This window comes from Phaenicophaeus curvirostris, chromosome 10 (genome assembly GCF_032191515.1).
Source record: "Phaenicophaeus curvirostris isolate KB17595 chromosome 10, BPBGC_Pcur_1.0, whole genome shotgun sequence".
NCBI lineage: Eukaryota > Metazoa > Chordata > Aves > Cuculiformes > Cuculidae > Phaenicophaeus > Phaenicophaeus curvirostris.
In genome coordinates this window covers 12,384,057-12,398,700 of record NC_091401.1, presented here as the reverse complement: position 1 = coordinate 12,398,700, position 14,644 = coordinate 12,384,057, and the positions used below count along the sequence as shown (strand labels likewise).

The window sequence follows — 14,644 nt, the reverse complement described above, 5'->3', positions numbered from 1 at the left end:
CAGCTGGCACACTTGCTGCCACTACATGAAGAAAGGGACAAAGATAGCCTAGGCACCAGGCAGCCATCATCAAGGAGTCACAGCTCCAACTACACCTCTTCCAACCCCAAACACTCAAGTACAGACAGATGATGCAAGATTTGCCCTTGTCCCCATCGCTACACCCAGCCATCAGTACATCACGGCCAGTTACTTGTGCAAGGGCTGGGATGCCCCTGGTCACCACCTCTTACCGCCTCTCCTAAAGGAATCAGTCAAACATAAGGCAAGAAAAGGAGGAGGGATTTTCTCCTCTTCTTCCACACCATGGCACTGAATCAGCTATGCCAACAGAAGGGGCTTTGCTTCAGAGCAAGAGACATCTTCCCACATCTCGTCAGTTGTCAGGGCATTTCTCATCCTATCTTCAAGTTTTGGAAAGTGAGGACCAATCTTCTACTAGCTGCGACAGCGAAATACCCTAGCAGCTCCTGCGTGTTCTGTGCCTACCCAGGTCTGCTTGCTACAAGGCTCCTTCTGATGCCAAGATACAACTCAAGATGATCCCAATTAAAGAAGCAAGGCTGTCACAATTTCAGCTGCGCAAGTGAGACAAGAAAACTAATGGTGTCACCAAGTGTCTGCAAGAACAAATTTACAAACCTAATCACCTCTCAGCATAGCCAGGCTGCCAGTGCCTGAAGGAGGGTGATAGGGGAGAAGAAAGCTTGTGGGAATCTTAAAGAATATTAATTCACACTAATAGGAATCGGATCTGTCCTTGCCTGTAATCAGCAGCAGAACTGAGATCCTGAACTGGAATATTAATGCAAGTGCTCCATGGGAGATGGAAACCTCTCAAAACCTCTCTCAAATTATGAGAATTAAACATTAGAGCAGCACAGCAAACTGCAATGCAGTTGTGGCGTAAGAAGTCTGCTGAAAGATGAGGTTGAGAAATAGAACGGAAGTATCACTGCCTCCTAGTAATGCCCAGGGCCACAAGCCCGTACCAACCACTTCCCCATATGCCAATCTTTCCTTCCAGACACTCTCCCAATCTTTGGCATGATCTCCATTTCTCCTGTAAAATATAGAAGAACTGAATTTTTAATCCGAGCTTATCAGGTGCATCCTCTGTGCTTAGTGAAACCACTACATGTGAACAGGAAAGAAATCACTTATGGTAACAGCTATTGTTTTATTTTTTTTTTTCTGTATAACTGCTGTTACGTTTCAGGGTCAGGGAAGTACCTCTGCTTTTCAATGAGGTATCAAGGATTTGACACTTTCAGCTTGAGATGCAGCACTAAACCCAAGGAGCTCTTCTGGAAAATAAAGCTGATGGAGACTGCCAAACACTGAGAAGAGGACAGATCCAGGACACCACTTCGCTGCTGAAGTATGGGCTACAGGCACACCTGCCTTTGGCAGAAGAGGGCCCTGATTGGGAATGTATTCCATGAGGAATACACTTAGGCAGGTCTTTTAAAAGGGGTTTTGTCCTCTCTCGTTAGTTTTTCCCCTTCACGTGTGTTTGGCCGGAGGGGTTACAAAGCAGCAGAACATCTCGACAGCACTGAGCAGGGATGAACCAGCCTCATGCTGGGAGGAAATCCACAGCCAGATCAGCACTTTGCTGAATGGGAACACATCATGCTCCTTCCAGGTTTATTTCCAAGGCCTGGATGGACACTTGGGTCACTCTGGTACAACCCGTCCTGTCCTTGGGAAACTCCAAGTCCCCGATGCCCGCTATTGAGCAGCACCTCAAGGCAGGGATGTGCCTCCTGTGCTTACTGTATCAGGGTTCACAAGAGTGAAGGAAGAATGAGTTTTCACCTCCCTGAGGACAAATGAAAGGTCCTGGCAAGCCTTGCCTAAAAACACTTACTAAAGAAGAGGACAAAAGTAGCTCATTAGGAACATACACACAGCTTGGTGAGCTCTGCACAACCTGAGCCCCAGCCCTGACACGTGCTCACTCCCACTCCACTTCCACATGCCTGCCAGCTTGTCAGACTGACATGACTAACATCTGGGGGTTTATTCAGGGTTTGCTTCCAAAACTCAGCAGCAAAACCTCCCAGGTCTGCCGTGCAGACCCGGGGAGCTGCCTCAAAGCTGGGCAGGTGGTGCAGGAGGTGTGCCAGGAGGGATGGGCAGGAAGATTCCAGGATGCATCTTTCCTCTCCAGCAGTGTCTGTGGTACCTCAGGTAAAAGGAGCCACAAAGAATCCTCCTAACCCTGAAACCCTTTCATTGCTCCTTTGTGGAAAGGGATGAACAGGTGACCTACACAGCATGGCAGTGGGGGAGAGAAGGATAAGTGCCACAAGCCCTCTGCCTCCCTCTCACAGCCCAGACCTCTCCTCACCTTTCCTTTGGTTTCAGCAGTTGTTTTCTGTTGCTCATTACTAGCAAAAAGTGAAGGCTAAGAGCCTTTGGGCTTCATGATTCACTTTGGAAGCGAGGCACAGAGTGACTGCAGCTATGATCCTGGAGCACTCTGCAGCTCCTCCCCCTCTGCCCAGCCAAAGCAAAGGTCCCTCTTCCTGCCCTGCTCCATTGCGCCATGGACCATCACCTCCATAAAGGGGAAGAGGATTAATACATCACAACCCAAGAGCAGTCCCTTGGTGCTTGACTATTGATGAAAAGGGAGAAATCTATTTTTAACCTTTTTAATTAAAGTATCCATAATTAAAACTACGGGATTTACTTTTTTCTTTTATTACAGCTTACAAGTTGATCTGCAGTAGCATTTCTACCAAAATGTCTTTGTTACAAGCATGCCAGTACCATAAATTAATTTTTCTGCACACTCAGTGGTACACAGCAACAACTGCATATGAAATCAGAGAGCACGGATGCCCGAGTGTGTCATCAAAAGAATATAACATGCGAAGGAAGGACTTTATTTTTCCCTGTCTCTTGCATGACAGATCTCCTTAGTTAACTACCCTGCTGGCAAAGAAAATGAATGAGTGAAAGACAAATTGGCAATATTTTTTTATCAGTGTGTCTATTGTTTTTCTTCTATATCTATCAGGTTAAATTAATGTTAATGAAAATGAGGATTAAAAACCTCAACTACTGGAAGGCAGGAGGACCGAAGAGATTTGCAAGAAGCTCCATAAGGAGCTCAGATGAACTGGACCACAGCAGGAGCCTGGACACCTGATGCTGCAGCAAGACAAAGCCTGGTGGGGGGAGTCCTGGCGATGGTGGGTCATGGGATGCTGCTCACCTCCCTGCTGATGCCACGGTGCCCACAGGAATGTCATCACTCGTTTAGCATGAACAAGAGCTCACTTTCTACAAAGAGCACTTTCAATGTCTAAACAAACATTTGTTAGTGATGCAACAATACATTTCCATAATGCTCATTATACAGAAGGTATTTGTTTTGTTTTCAGATTAAGTGATATTATTTCTGAGAAAAAAATCCCCCTAAAAAGAAACAAACCTACATTTGCAAAATTTCCCGAGTGCTAAAAAAACCCTAGAAATTCTTTTTGCAGTTTCATTTAATAAAAGTGATTGGTTAAATGCTTTGTCATTTTGACAGAACAAGGGGCAATGGGCACAAACATGAGGAACAACTTCTTTACTGTGAGGGTGACAGCACACTTGAACAGGCTGCCCAGAGCGGCTGTTGAATCTGCTCCTTTGGAGATATTCAAAACCCACCTGGACACAACCCTGTGCAACCTGCTCTGGGCAAAAGTGCATTAGTAGGGAGGTTGGACTGGATGATAGAATCATAAAATTCTTAGGTTAGAAGAGACCTTAAAGATCACCTAATTCCATTCCCCTGCCATGGGCAGGGACACCTCCCACTGGATCAAGTTGCTCAAAGCCCCATCCAACCTGGCCTTGAACACCTCCAGGGATGGGGCAGCCACAGCTCCCCTGGGCAACCTGTGCCAGTGCTTCACCACCCACATTGTAAAGAATTTCTTCTTCACGTCTAATCTAAATATTCCCTCTTCCAATCTAAAGCCATTCCCCTCATCCTATCACTACACACCCTCATCGTAAGTCCTCCCCAGCTTTCTTGGAGGCCCTGTCAGGTACTGCAAGGTGGCTATAAGGTCTCCCTGGAGCCTGCCTTCTCTTCTCCAAGCTGAACAACCCCTTCTCTTCTCCAAGAAGAAGCCCATCCTCATAGCAGAGGTGCTCCAGTCCTTAGCTCATCTTCATGGCCTCCTCTGTACCTCCAGAGGTCCCTTCCAACTCCTACCATTCTGTGGTAACGACTTGGTGTGTGTTTCCTCCAGGTGGTTCCATGAAGGTCTGGAGAACACACACCCTCATACCCTGCACTCACTGCTGCTGCTGCCCAGGGGGACACAGCACCCGAGGAGGGCAGCTTCCCAGGAGGAAGGGTGCAGTGTGTGGGCACCATGCGGAGCTGGTGCATCACATATGGGTGGTGCTGGGACCCACACCCCAGGACCTGCCCCAGTCACCACAGCCAGGCTAGAGGGAAAGAAGAGAAGAAAACAGGGGGAAAAAAAAAGGAGATCTGGCAAACTAGAAAGACCTAGAGGCGAGGGGAAAGGGCACCCAGCAACACAAAAATGCTATGGCAGACAGGCAAAACAAGTGAGGGAGGGGATTCTGTCTCTCTGCTCTGGTGAGGCCTCATCTGGAGTCCTGCGTTCAGTTCTGGAACCTTCAGCACAAGAAGGACATGGATCTGTTGGAACAGGCCCAGAGGAGGCCACAGAGATGATCCGAGGGCTGGAGCACGTCCCATCCAAGGGAAGGCTGAGGGAACTGGGATTGTTCAGCCTGGAGAAAAGAAGGCTCTGGGAAGACCTTAGAGCTGCTTCCAGTATGGAAAGGGGCTCTTGATCAGGGAGTGCAGGGACAGGACATGGGAGGATGGTTTTAAGCTGAAAGAGAGGAGATTGAGATTAGACATTAGGAAGATGTTTTTTCCCGTGAAGGTGGTGAGGCACTGGCCCAGGTTGCCCAGAGAAGTTGTGGCTGCCCCCTCCCTGGAGGTGTTCAAGGCCAGGTTGGATGGGGTTTTGAACAACCTGATCCAGTGGGAGGTGTCCCTGCCCATGGCAGGGGGTTGGAACTGGATGAACTTTTAAAGTCCCTTCTGATTCAAACTATCCTATGAAAGTTTACATTACTGCTACAGCTACCTGCAGATTGATGGAGGAACCCATCAGACAATGACCCTGCGCCCTTCCCATGCAAGTTACAGCAATGGAGACCTGATGCCTATACATTGTGGGTCGGGTGCCGGGAGCATCCCAGAGCACAGCCCACAGAGGAGCTGTAGCTGCCACGCTCTTCTACGGCTAAGGGGACAACATCATTTTTGTTCTCCAATTACAAGCAGAACTTCTGATACATGTGAGATTTTTTTCCTCCATCAAGTGGCTGGGAAATTTTATCTCTCCTGGGCCTCAGCACAGAGCCCAGCGCCAACACAGATGAAGAATATCCCTGCCTGAGTTAAGGAAAACTCCCATTCCACACCCACCAGCGTAAATCAGGTTTGCTCAGATGTGCTTGCTGGATGACCTCCAGATTAACCAAGGTGTTCAGGAAAGCTGAATTTGGCTCAAAACTCAGGAAAGAAGAGTGCATTCAGCATTTGCTTCCCTGAAAGGATCAAGTTTGCCAACTTCTCTATTATATGAAAGGCCAAGCCTGTGGTGTCACCACTGACCCCAGGTGGCCCGTGTGCCTGCCTGCACCACAGCAGCTGCCAGGTGTGAGAAGTGGGGGAGCACCCCAACATTGTGCTTGTATCCAGGTAGTGGGGAGTGCTCCCACTCCTCCTCAGCAACTCACCTTCAGAAACACCACCCTGTCCACTTCACAGAAGACAGAAGACATTTCTATAGCCAGGGGCTGAAACAACACCACCACCAGCTGCCTCTGCAGGCTGGGTTAAGGCAACACCAAAGCAAGCTCTCCTGCTTTCCCCAACTCCTGCTGCCAGTGGCTCCAGCTCTTAGCACACATTCTGCTCCTGCTTTGTCACTGCAAGGATGGATTTCTCCCTCCACTGTCCAGACCATGCAGCTGGCCCAGGAGAAAAGCCTTTTCCTTCATCTGGGACTGTTCACCATCATTCTTTCCTGAGCACTGCCATAGCAGCATCTCTGCTCTCTCCTGGGAATGGGGTCACTCACTATAAGACTCACAGGAGACCGTGGGTTGTGCTCAAGCTCACAGGTGCGACACTACCTGGTAGACATGAGGGTGCACACATCTTAGGAAATTAAAGCCTTGTTTCTTGGGTGCCATCCACAAAAATCACCCTGGATGTTGTCCATTGAGGTGTCCGCCAGAGAAACCAGCAGCTCAGCATCCATAGCACCATCACTCTGATGCTCACAAGACAAGTCAAAACCATATCTACAGGACCAAATCATTTATCCCAAGCATGACACCAAATATGGTAAAAAGCCCTCATTTTCCTTCATTCAGGATTGCAATGCCTTCATACCCCTCAGTATAAAACTTCCCAAAACTCCCTCTTCTTTTTTCCACTGAGACCATTTTCCCATGCCTGGTTTGCACCTACATGTGGGACAAGAGCTGGGCAAGAGAGAAGCCCCCAGCTCCTCCCACAGCCAGCCTTGCCAGCCCCCCACACCTTGCACATCTGCCAGGTCTAGCTGCTTATCTGTGAGCTGCTCTTGTGTTGTTTGGGGCACAGAGCTTCAGCAAACTGCTGCCAACCCATGGACCCTTTCACTGGTCCTTTTTTAAATAAGCCAAAAGGAACAGCACAGTGTGTAAGGAAGAAATGTAAAATAAAAGTTGCAGAGCTATCGGTCTACAGAAAACGTAAAACTTTGCTGCCCACTACTGAATCCATCCAGGGAGAAACAGCACCCTCTAACCTTACAGCTGCCTATGTAACACAGAATTTACACAAGGTGTACCCTGAACTTGAAAAAGATGGATTATACTCACCATTAAAAGAGTATTTTCAGAGCAGTTTTGCTTTGATTTGAATTCCTCTTCTTCTGTGAGCTGTTGCAGACAAGTGAACCTCACATATCATTTTGTTCTCCTTTTTCATTTGAAATGATGCAATATTTTCCCGAACTGATATTGACAACCTAACTTCTTCCTCTTAGGTGAAATGGGAGTATGCTAAACAGTCACACTCAAGTAACTCGCAACAGTAGACAGAAAGCCAGGAAATCTCATAGAATCACCAGGTTGGAAGAGACCCACCGGATCGTCGAGTGCAACCATTCCTATCAAACCCTAAACCATGCCCCTCAGCACCTCGTCCACTGGTGCCTGAAACACCTCCAGTGAAGGTGACTCAACCACCTCCCTGGGCAGCCCAATGACCCTTCCTGTGAAAAATTTTTTCCTAATGTTCAGCCTAAACCTCCCCTGTTTGTTTTTTTTTAAAGCTGTTTGTCCCAGGAATCTCATTTACATCTTAGTCCTGGGTTCATGACTATTCTTCTGTCCATTCCCCCTGCCAGGGCTGTAACGCCATCCCTCCCAGCCTGCCCCTGCAACACCCCACAGCGAACCCAGAGAGCTCACCCACCTGCAAGCTCTCCTCTTTGCTGCTTACCTAGTTCACCAAACATTTTCTCCAGCTCTGGAAAGCAGTGGCTAAGTTTCTAGCATGATAGGTAAGATTAAATAATCACCCTTGTAGATGCAAAAAATCACAGTACGATTTATTAAAATGTCCAAAATTTTATGGACCTTATCAAAATGGGGTGCAGGGAGGGGATGGTGCACATGTCCAGTGAAAGGTGTTGTGTGCAGCTTTCTGCAGGTTTAGGTCCCTTAATCAAAGGGTATTAGAGCATCACTTCCAGGGTAACTGGCTGTGAGGGTGTGGAGGCAAAGAGCAGGAACTGCCCTCTCCCCACCTGCAGTTCTTCATCCCAACTTGGCTGCAACCCCAAACTTTCCCAAAGAGCCAGGCCTTCCCAAAGCCCAAGGTGACATCCAGCAGTGGCACTGCCCTCCAGTCCCCCTGGGCTGCACAGCCCAGCAGCAGCAGCAGGGCAGCTTTGGACCTTCCTGGAAACAAAGCTGTGACGGTGCAGCATGAGCTGCATTCAGCTGGCACTCATGCAAGTGCTGAACACCTGTAAAATTGTGCTGACTTCCACCTCATCACCACCCCACAGGAAGGCTCTGCTGCTGCCCACCACCCTCTGCCTCTCTCTTCTTGGGCCACAAGAAGGCACCACAGGTCAAACCCCAGTGAGGAATTAAGAGGGGATGACGAGAAGACACTTTCTAAACAAATTCATACTTTCGTGTAAAGCACAGTTCAGTTATATTCAAGGAGAAAACATTTCTTTGTTCCCACTACTTGGAAGGTACGTATGATCAGATTTGACTTCTCTTTTAATAACTTCATTCCTCTGTCAAGTCTTTCTCATCTCTTTCCCTTTGAGATTTACTTAATCCCACTTGAAGAAAGAAAGCTGCTGGTCAGGATGGGAGCTATTCCAGCATCTGCTGCTGAACCATTCCTTTGTTTCACCTGTTCTTTTTACTCTTCAACATTTCTCTCCAAGACACTTAACTCCCTTTGTCTTCTATTAATTAAAACCCAGCTAGGATCGCCTGCTGATAACTGCACACTAGTCTAAAAGCCTGGCCTCTTGCTAGGTTTATTTTGTTAAGTGTCATACAAATAAGCAACAGCAGGTCTTACTGGGGCATAAACCACCAAATGATTCTCCACAAGTGTTGTTTTTTTGCATGTACTGCGTTAATTTGGGAAACAGGCCTTTCTCAGGATGGGTGAACCCCCATGGCTGGGGGCACCCTGCCACCCAGGTCTCTCAGGCAAGCTGTACCTTCTAATCCTATCTGAACATGCCACTGGCAATTGTTTTTAACATCTTAAAACAGATCTAGGAGTCATATGGCTTAATCCCATTCATTGCACAATAATCCTCCAATCTATTCTGCATTAAAAAAAAAAACCAATCTTTCTGTAAATACCATTATTTTTCCTGATTTGCCCCTCTGCGGCTTTGCTCCATGGAAAGTCAGCACCGGTAGCCACAGCACAAGGAGGCACAATACACACAAAAGCGCTCTGCTGCCATTTAGAAATGATGAGTCCTTCCAACATGTTTGTTTACAGTCATATAAAGAACTCCTCCTCTTCCTCGTCCTCTGCTCGGCTTGTGGGGTTGGCCCATAGTGTTTTTGAGTAGAATCTTGAAGCTCTCGGCCCTGCTCCTTTACTTGTTTTGGCTGCAGCAAATGGCAACTGGGTGCTGTCTTGGGAGGCCACGGTGTTGCCAGCCCCACCTGTGGGTGCTTGAGGCTGGAGGAGGCTGCTCTGCAGGTCCCTGGAGAAGTGGTTCAGCACGCAGCGGCCACTCGCAGGGTTCGCCACAGCGAGTCCGGTGTCGACGTTGGTCTCTGCTGCCTGCAGACAAATGCACGTCTCCCGGAGAGAAGCCTGCAGCTTGCGGCTCGCCTGCCTGTGGAGGGAGGTGGCATCCCACCACGACCGGACTGCTGGACCACTGGGAGAAGACCAGAAGTGCCTGTGGAGGTCAGTCCCAGCTTGCGCAGGAGTACAGACTCTGCTTTGGTCAGATGTGGTTTTACCTTTTGTGGCTCTGACCTCCTGGCTTCTCCACCCAGGATTACCCCGCTTTACAGGGATTGGGGCTAGGACAGATTCCCGCAGGATTTTTTCTCTGCCTGCATTGTTATGCTGATGGGAAAGGCCAACATTTGTTTCACAGGGCTTGGAGCTGTCTTGAACCTGTTGAAGAAAATTTGGAGATAATCCCATCATCATATTGTTCCTGCTTGACCAAATGATGATGCTCTCACCCAGCCTTGCTGCACTGAAATTGCCTGCAGCATGATTGATTCAGAGCTCTGCTAGAGAACAGCAGAGGAGTCTTACAAGCCTGACTGATGGCAGATGAAACTTCATGTAGATGCACATGGATAAAAAAAATCCTAGCTTCACATACAAACTGCTAGATTGAGAGCTGACCATAAGCCAGGGTCTCATTTCTGTGACATAAGATCAGTTCAGTGTCTGATAGCAGCAAATGAAATCTTAAGAATTATTCCAAACAAAACTGAGAACACCAATATGCACAGTGTGGCTCTGGTCCCAAAGCATGGTGCCTGTCCCTCACCTACAGCACACAACAGAGTATCATGGAGCTGGAGTTGCTCAGGAATGGACAATGAGAATGACTGCAAGTACAGTACAGCAGCAATAATGTATGCTGGCAATTTTAAACTTGGGGAGAAAAAAAAGTACAGTTCATGAGCAAGAAGATAAAAGGCTAAAACACCATAAGCCACCTGGAGAAGCACATAAGTATTGTCTATTCCCTGCCATTTGCAATGCAAGAAGTAGAGGCAGTCACGTAGAGCCCATTTCAATTAAAGGAAGGTGTCAGTAGACCTGGGGAAGTCCCTGCCAAAGTATGTTGTATATCCAAAAGGTTCACATGGATTTAAGAGGAGACTAGATAAACACTTGGAGAGTCATTGCAAGTTACCCCAGCCGGCTTCAAAAGACCTATGAGTTTAAAATGGGCAGCTCAGGAGTGTATTGGTGGGCTTAACATGTACATGTCCTCTTGCTGTTCCTGACAAGGCAGCCATTCATGGCCAAATCCCCATCCAGACCAAAAATGTGAATCGTAGTATTCACTATTCACACTTTGGTTTGGGAGTTTCCTGCTAGCAGCACGCACAACCTGTGGTGCTTGTGGCAGCTTTCAGGGGGCTCTTGGGACTGCTGCACACTCATGACAAGTTTGCCGCAGGTGACCTAAACACAGCAGGCACAAATAGCTGCGCCTGTCCCAAAGCCTTCTTGGAAACATCAGATCTACTGGAGCTCCTTCATATCTGAAAATTCTGACTGGCTGTTTTTCGAAATGATCTTGTTCGGGAAGCTCTGGATCAAATGGGATTCCTTTGATGGCTGGGCAATACATGGACCAACACTCAACCAGGGAGGAGGTGTATGTCAGACCAGCAAGGCCAATGTGACCAGGGCCTGCTGAGCATGTCCCACTGGTTCCCGTGGAGCCTGTCGCCCCTGGAGACACCAGCCCAAAGCAAGGCACCCACCTCACTGATCCTCTGCAAGAATAGAGACATGTTTCATGTCTTTATTTCAAAAACAGCACATGGGGATAGGTCCTACTCTCCTACTGAAGACTTCCACTTGTATCTCAAGGCTAAACTTGTAAAATCTGAGCAACAGTGTTCTCCTGTAAACACTCAGAGAAAGGACATGGAATAGAACAGAAATTAGTAACTTCAGAAAAAAAAAAGAGAGGATGTGGTTTATTTAGTTCTTTAATCAAACTAAGTGGCCTCAGTTATCTCTTCCTCCATAAATCCAAGAAAACAGTTCTTGCCTGCTCAGGGGCAAATTACAATTCTGTGTGGGTGGCAGTCAACGAGCAGACCCTTGGATTTCATTTGCAATAAGGCAGAAAGTCAGAGAGGGCTGGAATAAATCATTTGCAGACACTTAGAACAAAGACTTAAAGTATGAACCAAAGAATAATGCAGAATAGAATGCCACGTGCTAGGCTGTCAGCTTGCTGTGTGGTGCACAAGCTCATGATATACACACTCAAGTTCAAACAGACTCCAGCTCCCTTCACAGAAGCACAATGCAGCACAGCTACACACCTAGAAAAGCTTCAGGATTTTCTGCCATTGCATTCATGTACATCTGTCAGCTTAAAGATCTTGCATCTACAGCAGGAAAACCCACAGAGAAATTTAGGAAGGGGCCTCTGGAGGCCACCTGACCCAGTCCCCCACTCCAGGCAGGACCAACTTTAAAGCTGCATGAAAGATGCTCAGGGCCTTGTCCAGTCCAAGTGGGTGGCAAATCAGTTTATGAAGTGATACTGAACAAGAAGTACACGAAGGCTGCCCTGAAAATTAGCATTCAGAGTCACACAAAAATAGGTTGTACACAGTAATTAACTTGATTTGTAACAAATGAGCTCTGGAAGGAAAGAAAAAACACAAGATGGGCAAATCCTTTAAGTATTTAAATTACAAGAAGAAAATAATCAGAGATGGGAGGGGTTGTCACAATGGAAAGAAAGTACACTGAGATAAACTGCCTTCTTGCTCACATGTGTAATTCCCACTCTGTGTCAATTTGGCACAGGATTTTTTCTAATTTTTTGGTCATTTGTATTCGTACAACCCCAGCACCATGCACTTGAACAGAAAAGGCAGAGGTTTCCAATGGTACATTTCTTCAGCACTTTTAATCAACTGCAACTCACTTAAGAGCTCACAAAATCTATCACAGGCAATAGGTCAACACTACACTTGGAATACATCTTGTTTTTGGATGCTAAAAGTCAGCTTTCAGAAACATTTGTGATCATAGAATCATAGAAAGGTTTGGGTCGGAGGGGACGTTAAAGATCACCTCATTCCAATTCCCCTGCAATGACTTACCGGGGAAAGAATCATCATTTGATTCGAGCAGAGAGGGGAAAATCTTAGACTAACAAGCTTGAAGAAGCATTAATACTTCCAATTTCACACAAGCAGTAATAATGTGAATTTAGTGATATAAAAACATTCCAAGGATCTGTGCTTATATTTATCAACAGCATCACAGCCCTGGCAGATACTGATTCAAAAGAAAACATTAAAAAGCAAATTCTTAATTTATATTTGGAACCAGCCCTGCTTTCCTTGAAAAATAAATACTAAATCCCCTCCTCTCAGAGCATCACATACACATACCTGAAGCAGAATTGTATTTCCTTCGTAGTCTTGCGTTTGCCACCTGGTGCTACTGATAGGAACGCACGGGTTAGGCAGGAGAGGCACCAGCTGCCCCATTTCTTGCACCTTGAACTGCAAGGCTGATAACTCCTTCGGTTCAGCAGCTACTCCGATGGGCAGCTGCTTCAAGCAGAGCTGCACGGCAACATTTTGGGTTGTGTACAACACAAAGACACAGAAGTTACTTTTCTGTGTAGTTACTTCTTTCTGCAGGATCATCTCATAGAGTTTCACAGCATCCTCATAGTTATCAAAACTGCAGTAGAGGGTGACACGCAGGATTTCGGGGCCACAGTGTACCCGCCTGATGCCCCACACCGGCATCTGGTCATCCAGGCTGTAGAAGTCCTGGTGAGCTGGGGCGTAGGGGTGGGTTTGCCCACTAGCAATCTGAGCACACTTATAGTGCCAGGGTGGACACTGGAATTGCTCATGGACCTGGAAAATCCGTTCTTCTCCCAAGTCCTCATGTAGAAAAAGAAGAACAGATATTCCAGGAAAGCCATAGTTTCTCTTACAATATCTCTCATAGTATTTCAATGGAGTAACTCGCTCGGATACCAGGAAAAGTTGAATGTCTGGGCAGATCCACTCCAAAAGCCGATCCAGAGTTCGCTGCAGAAGCAATGAGTGTCCCGAATTGGTGAGAAGATGCAGAGTCATTGGAGAGTCTGCTCTGTTATCCATTGCAAATGTTCCTGACCAAAAAATAAAACCAGACAGACTAGCGCCTTTCCTCTCCTTCTCCTACCATTGGAGGCTCAGTAACAAAAGGGTTGTACCTTAAGGCTTTGACAGAATGAATTCAGTCTTCCATAGGCTTTGCAATAACCTGTTGAAATATGCAGGAATGCACAATTAATGCACATGGGGAGGCAGGGAAAGAGTGACAAGGCATTCTGTGACTGGTCCCAGGTCACTCACCTCACAGCAGAGCTCACTTGAAGGCTCATTTTCCAACTCCAAGACTTGCACTCTGATTGTCCTGTACACGTGACCAGTGTGTCCAGAAACACCTCCGTGTCCTACTGGTCCATGACTAGAAAGACTTCTGTGTCCAACTGCTCCTACCTTTCACAACACAGGGCAGCAGAGATGAAGAACACTGAAACACAAAAGCAGTAATTCTCCAAGAGAAGTTGATGTTGAAGTACACTTGCCTGTCAGCAGGGGAAAGGGATGCTCCAGATCTGTCCGACTCCCACCAGTGCACATCTCAGTGTGATTGCTGCCTTTTACAAAGGCGGTATAGCACTTGTGTTTGAAAACCTCAGCATATTTGCTTGCAGTCAGCAGGCTGTCTTTAGCTTGTTGTAAAAAGCTTGTGATCTTTGTGAGTCACACCCTTCTGGAGCATACAGATAAGCTAGGCTTTAAAAACAAGGAAGGAAAACAGACTAACAAAAGAAAAAAAACCTTGTGAACACAACAGATAACAATAAGGGCAGATATGAATCAGCCTCAGGAAAGAGGAGGTCTGGGAAAAAAAAAAATCTACTCCTAGTTACGCACTTCACAACACAGGTAGCTCGCAGCCTAGATGGAAACCATGTCTTGGGTTATCATACATAGCCCATAAAAACTGGGTACCAGGCTTCCTCCTTTCAGTGCCCTGTCTACCTCTGTCCTCCTCCTCCTCTTAGCGCCGAGATACTCACGTAGTCAGCACCCTTTAGCAAATTCCAAGTTTTCTTTCCTTGCTCCTTGGATTTACATACCGGTACTTACTTTAGCTTATTGTGTAGACTATATCTTGAACGCTGAAAACACATATCTTCCCTGGCCTGTTCCAGTATCTACACGATAAATCATGCTGTCACTTCATCTCCTTATTTTGCCAACCCAGGAGCAATACAGAACT

At 46.9% G+C, this 14,644-nt stretch overlaps 1 protein-coding gene across 3 annotated transcripts; it reads right to left on the bottom strand.

Annotated features, from left to right (window-relative positions):
• Nucleotides 1–7,649: 7,649 nt before the first annotated feature.
• FAM124B (family with sequence similarity 124 member B) lies at nt 7,650–14,137 on the bottom strand. 3 transcript variants are annotated; one of them, XM_069864746.1, is made up of 3 exons: nt 13,944–14,137; nt 12,742–13,481; nt 7,650–9,742 (listed from the first exon to the last, which is right to left on the bottom strand). In XM_069864746.1, exons 1-3 carry the CDS (start codon nt 13,996–13,998, stop codon nt 9,107–9,109), a joined length of 1,431 nt encoding a protein of 476 aa, XP_069720847.1. In that variant the 5' UTR covers nt 13,999–14,137; the 3' UTR covers nt 7,650–9,106. The 3 variants fall into 3 exon arrangements, with proteins under 3 accessions (XP_069720847.1, XP_069720846.1, XP_069720845.1); XM_069864745.1 differs by having other exon boundaries at nt 7,651–9,742; nt 13,940–14,114; XM_069864744.1 differs by lacking the exon at nt 13,944–14,137 and adding an exon at nt 13,708–13,844 and having other exon boundaries at nt 7,651–9,742; nt 12,742–13,615.
• Nucleotides 14,138–14,644: the final 507 nt, after the last annotated feature.

Coding starts and splice junctions, on each gene's coding strand:
- FAM124B (XM_069864746.1), bottom strand. CDS start 13,998: ATGTGCACTGGTGGGAGTCGGACAGATCTGGAGCATCCCTTTCCCCTG. Junction 13,482..13,943: donor TCCCTTTCCCCTGCTGACAG/GCAAGTGTACTT, acceptor TTTTTTGGTCAG/GAACATTTGCAATGGATAAC. Junction 9,743..12,741: donor GAAATACAATTCTGCTTCAG/GTATGTGTATGT, acceptor TTTCTTCAACAG/GTTCAAGACAGCTCCAAGCC.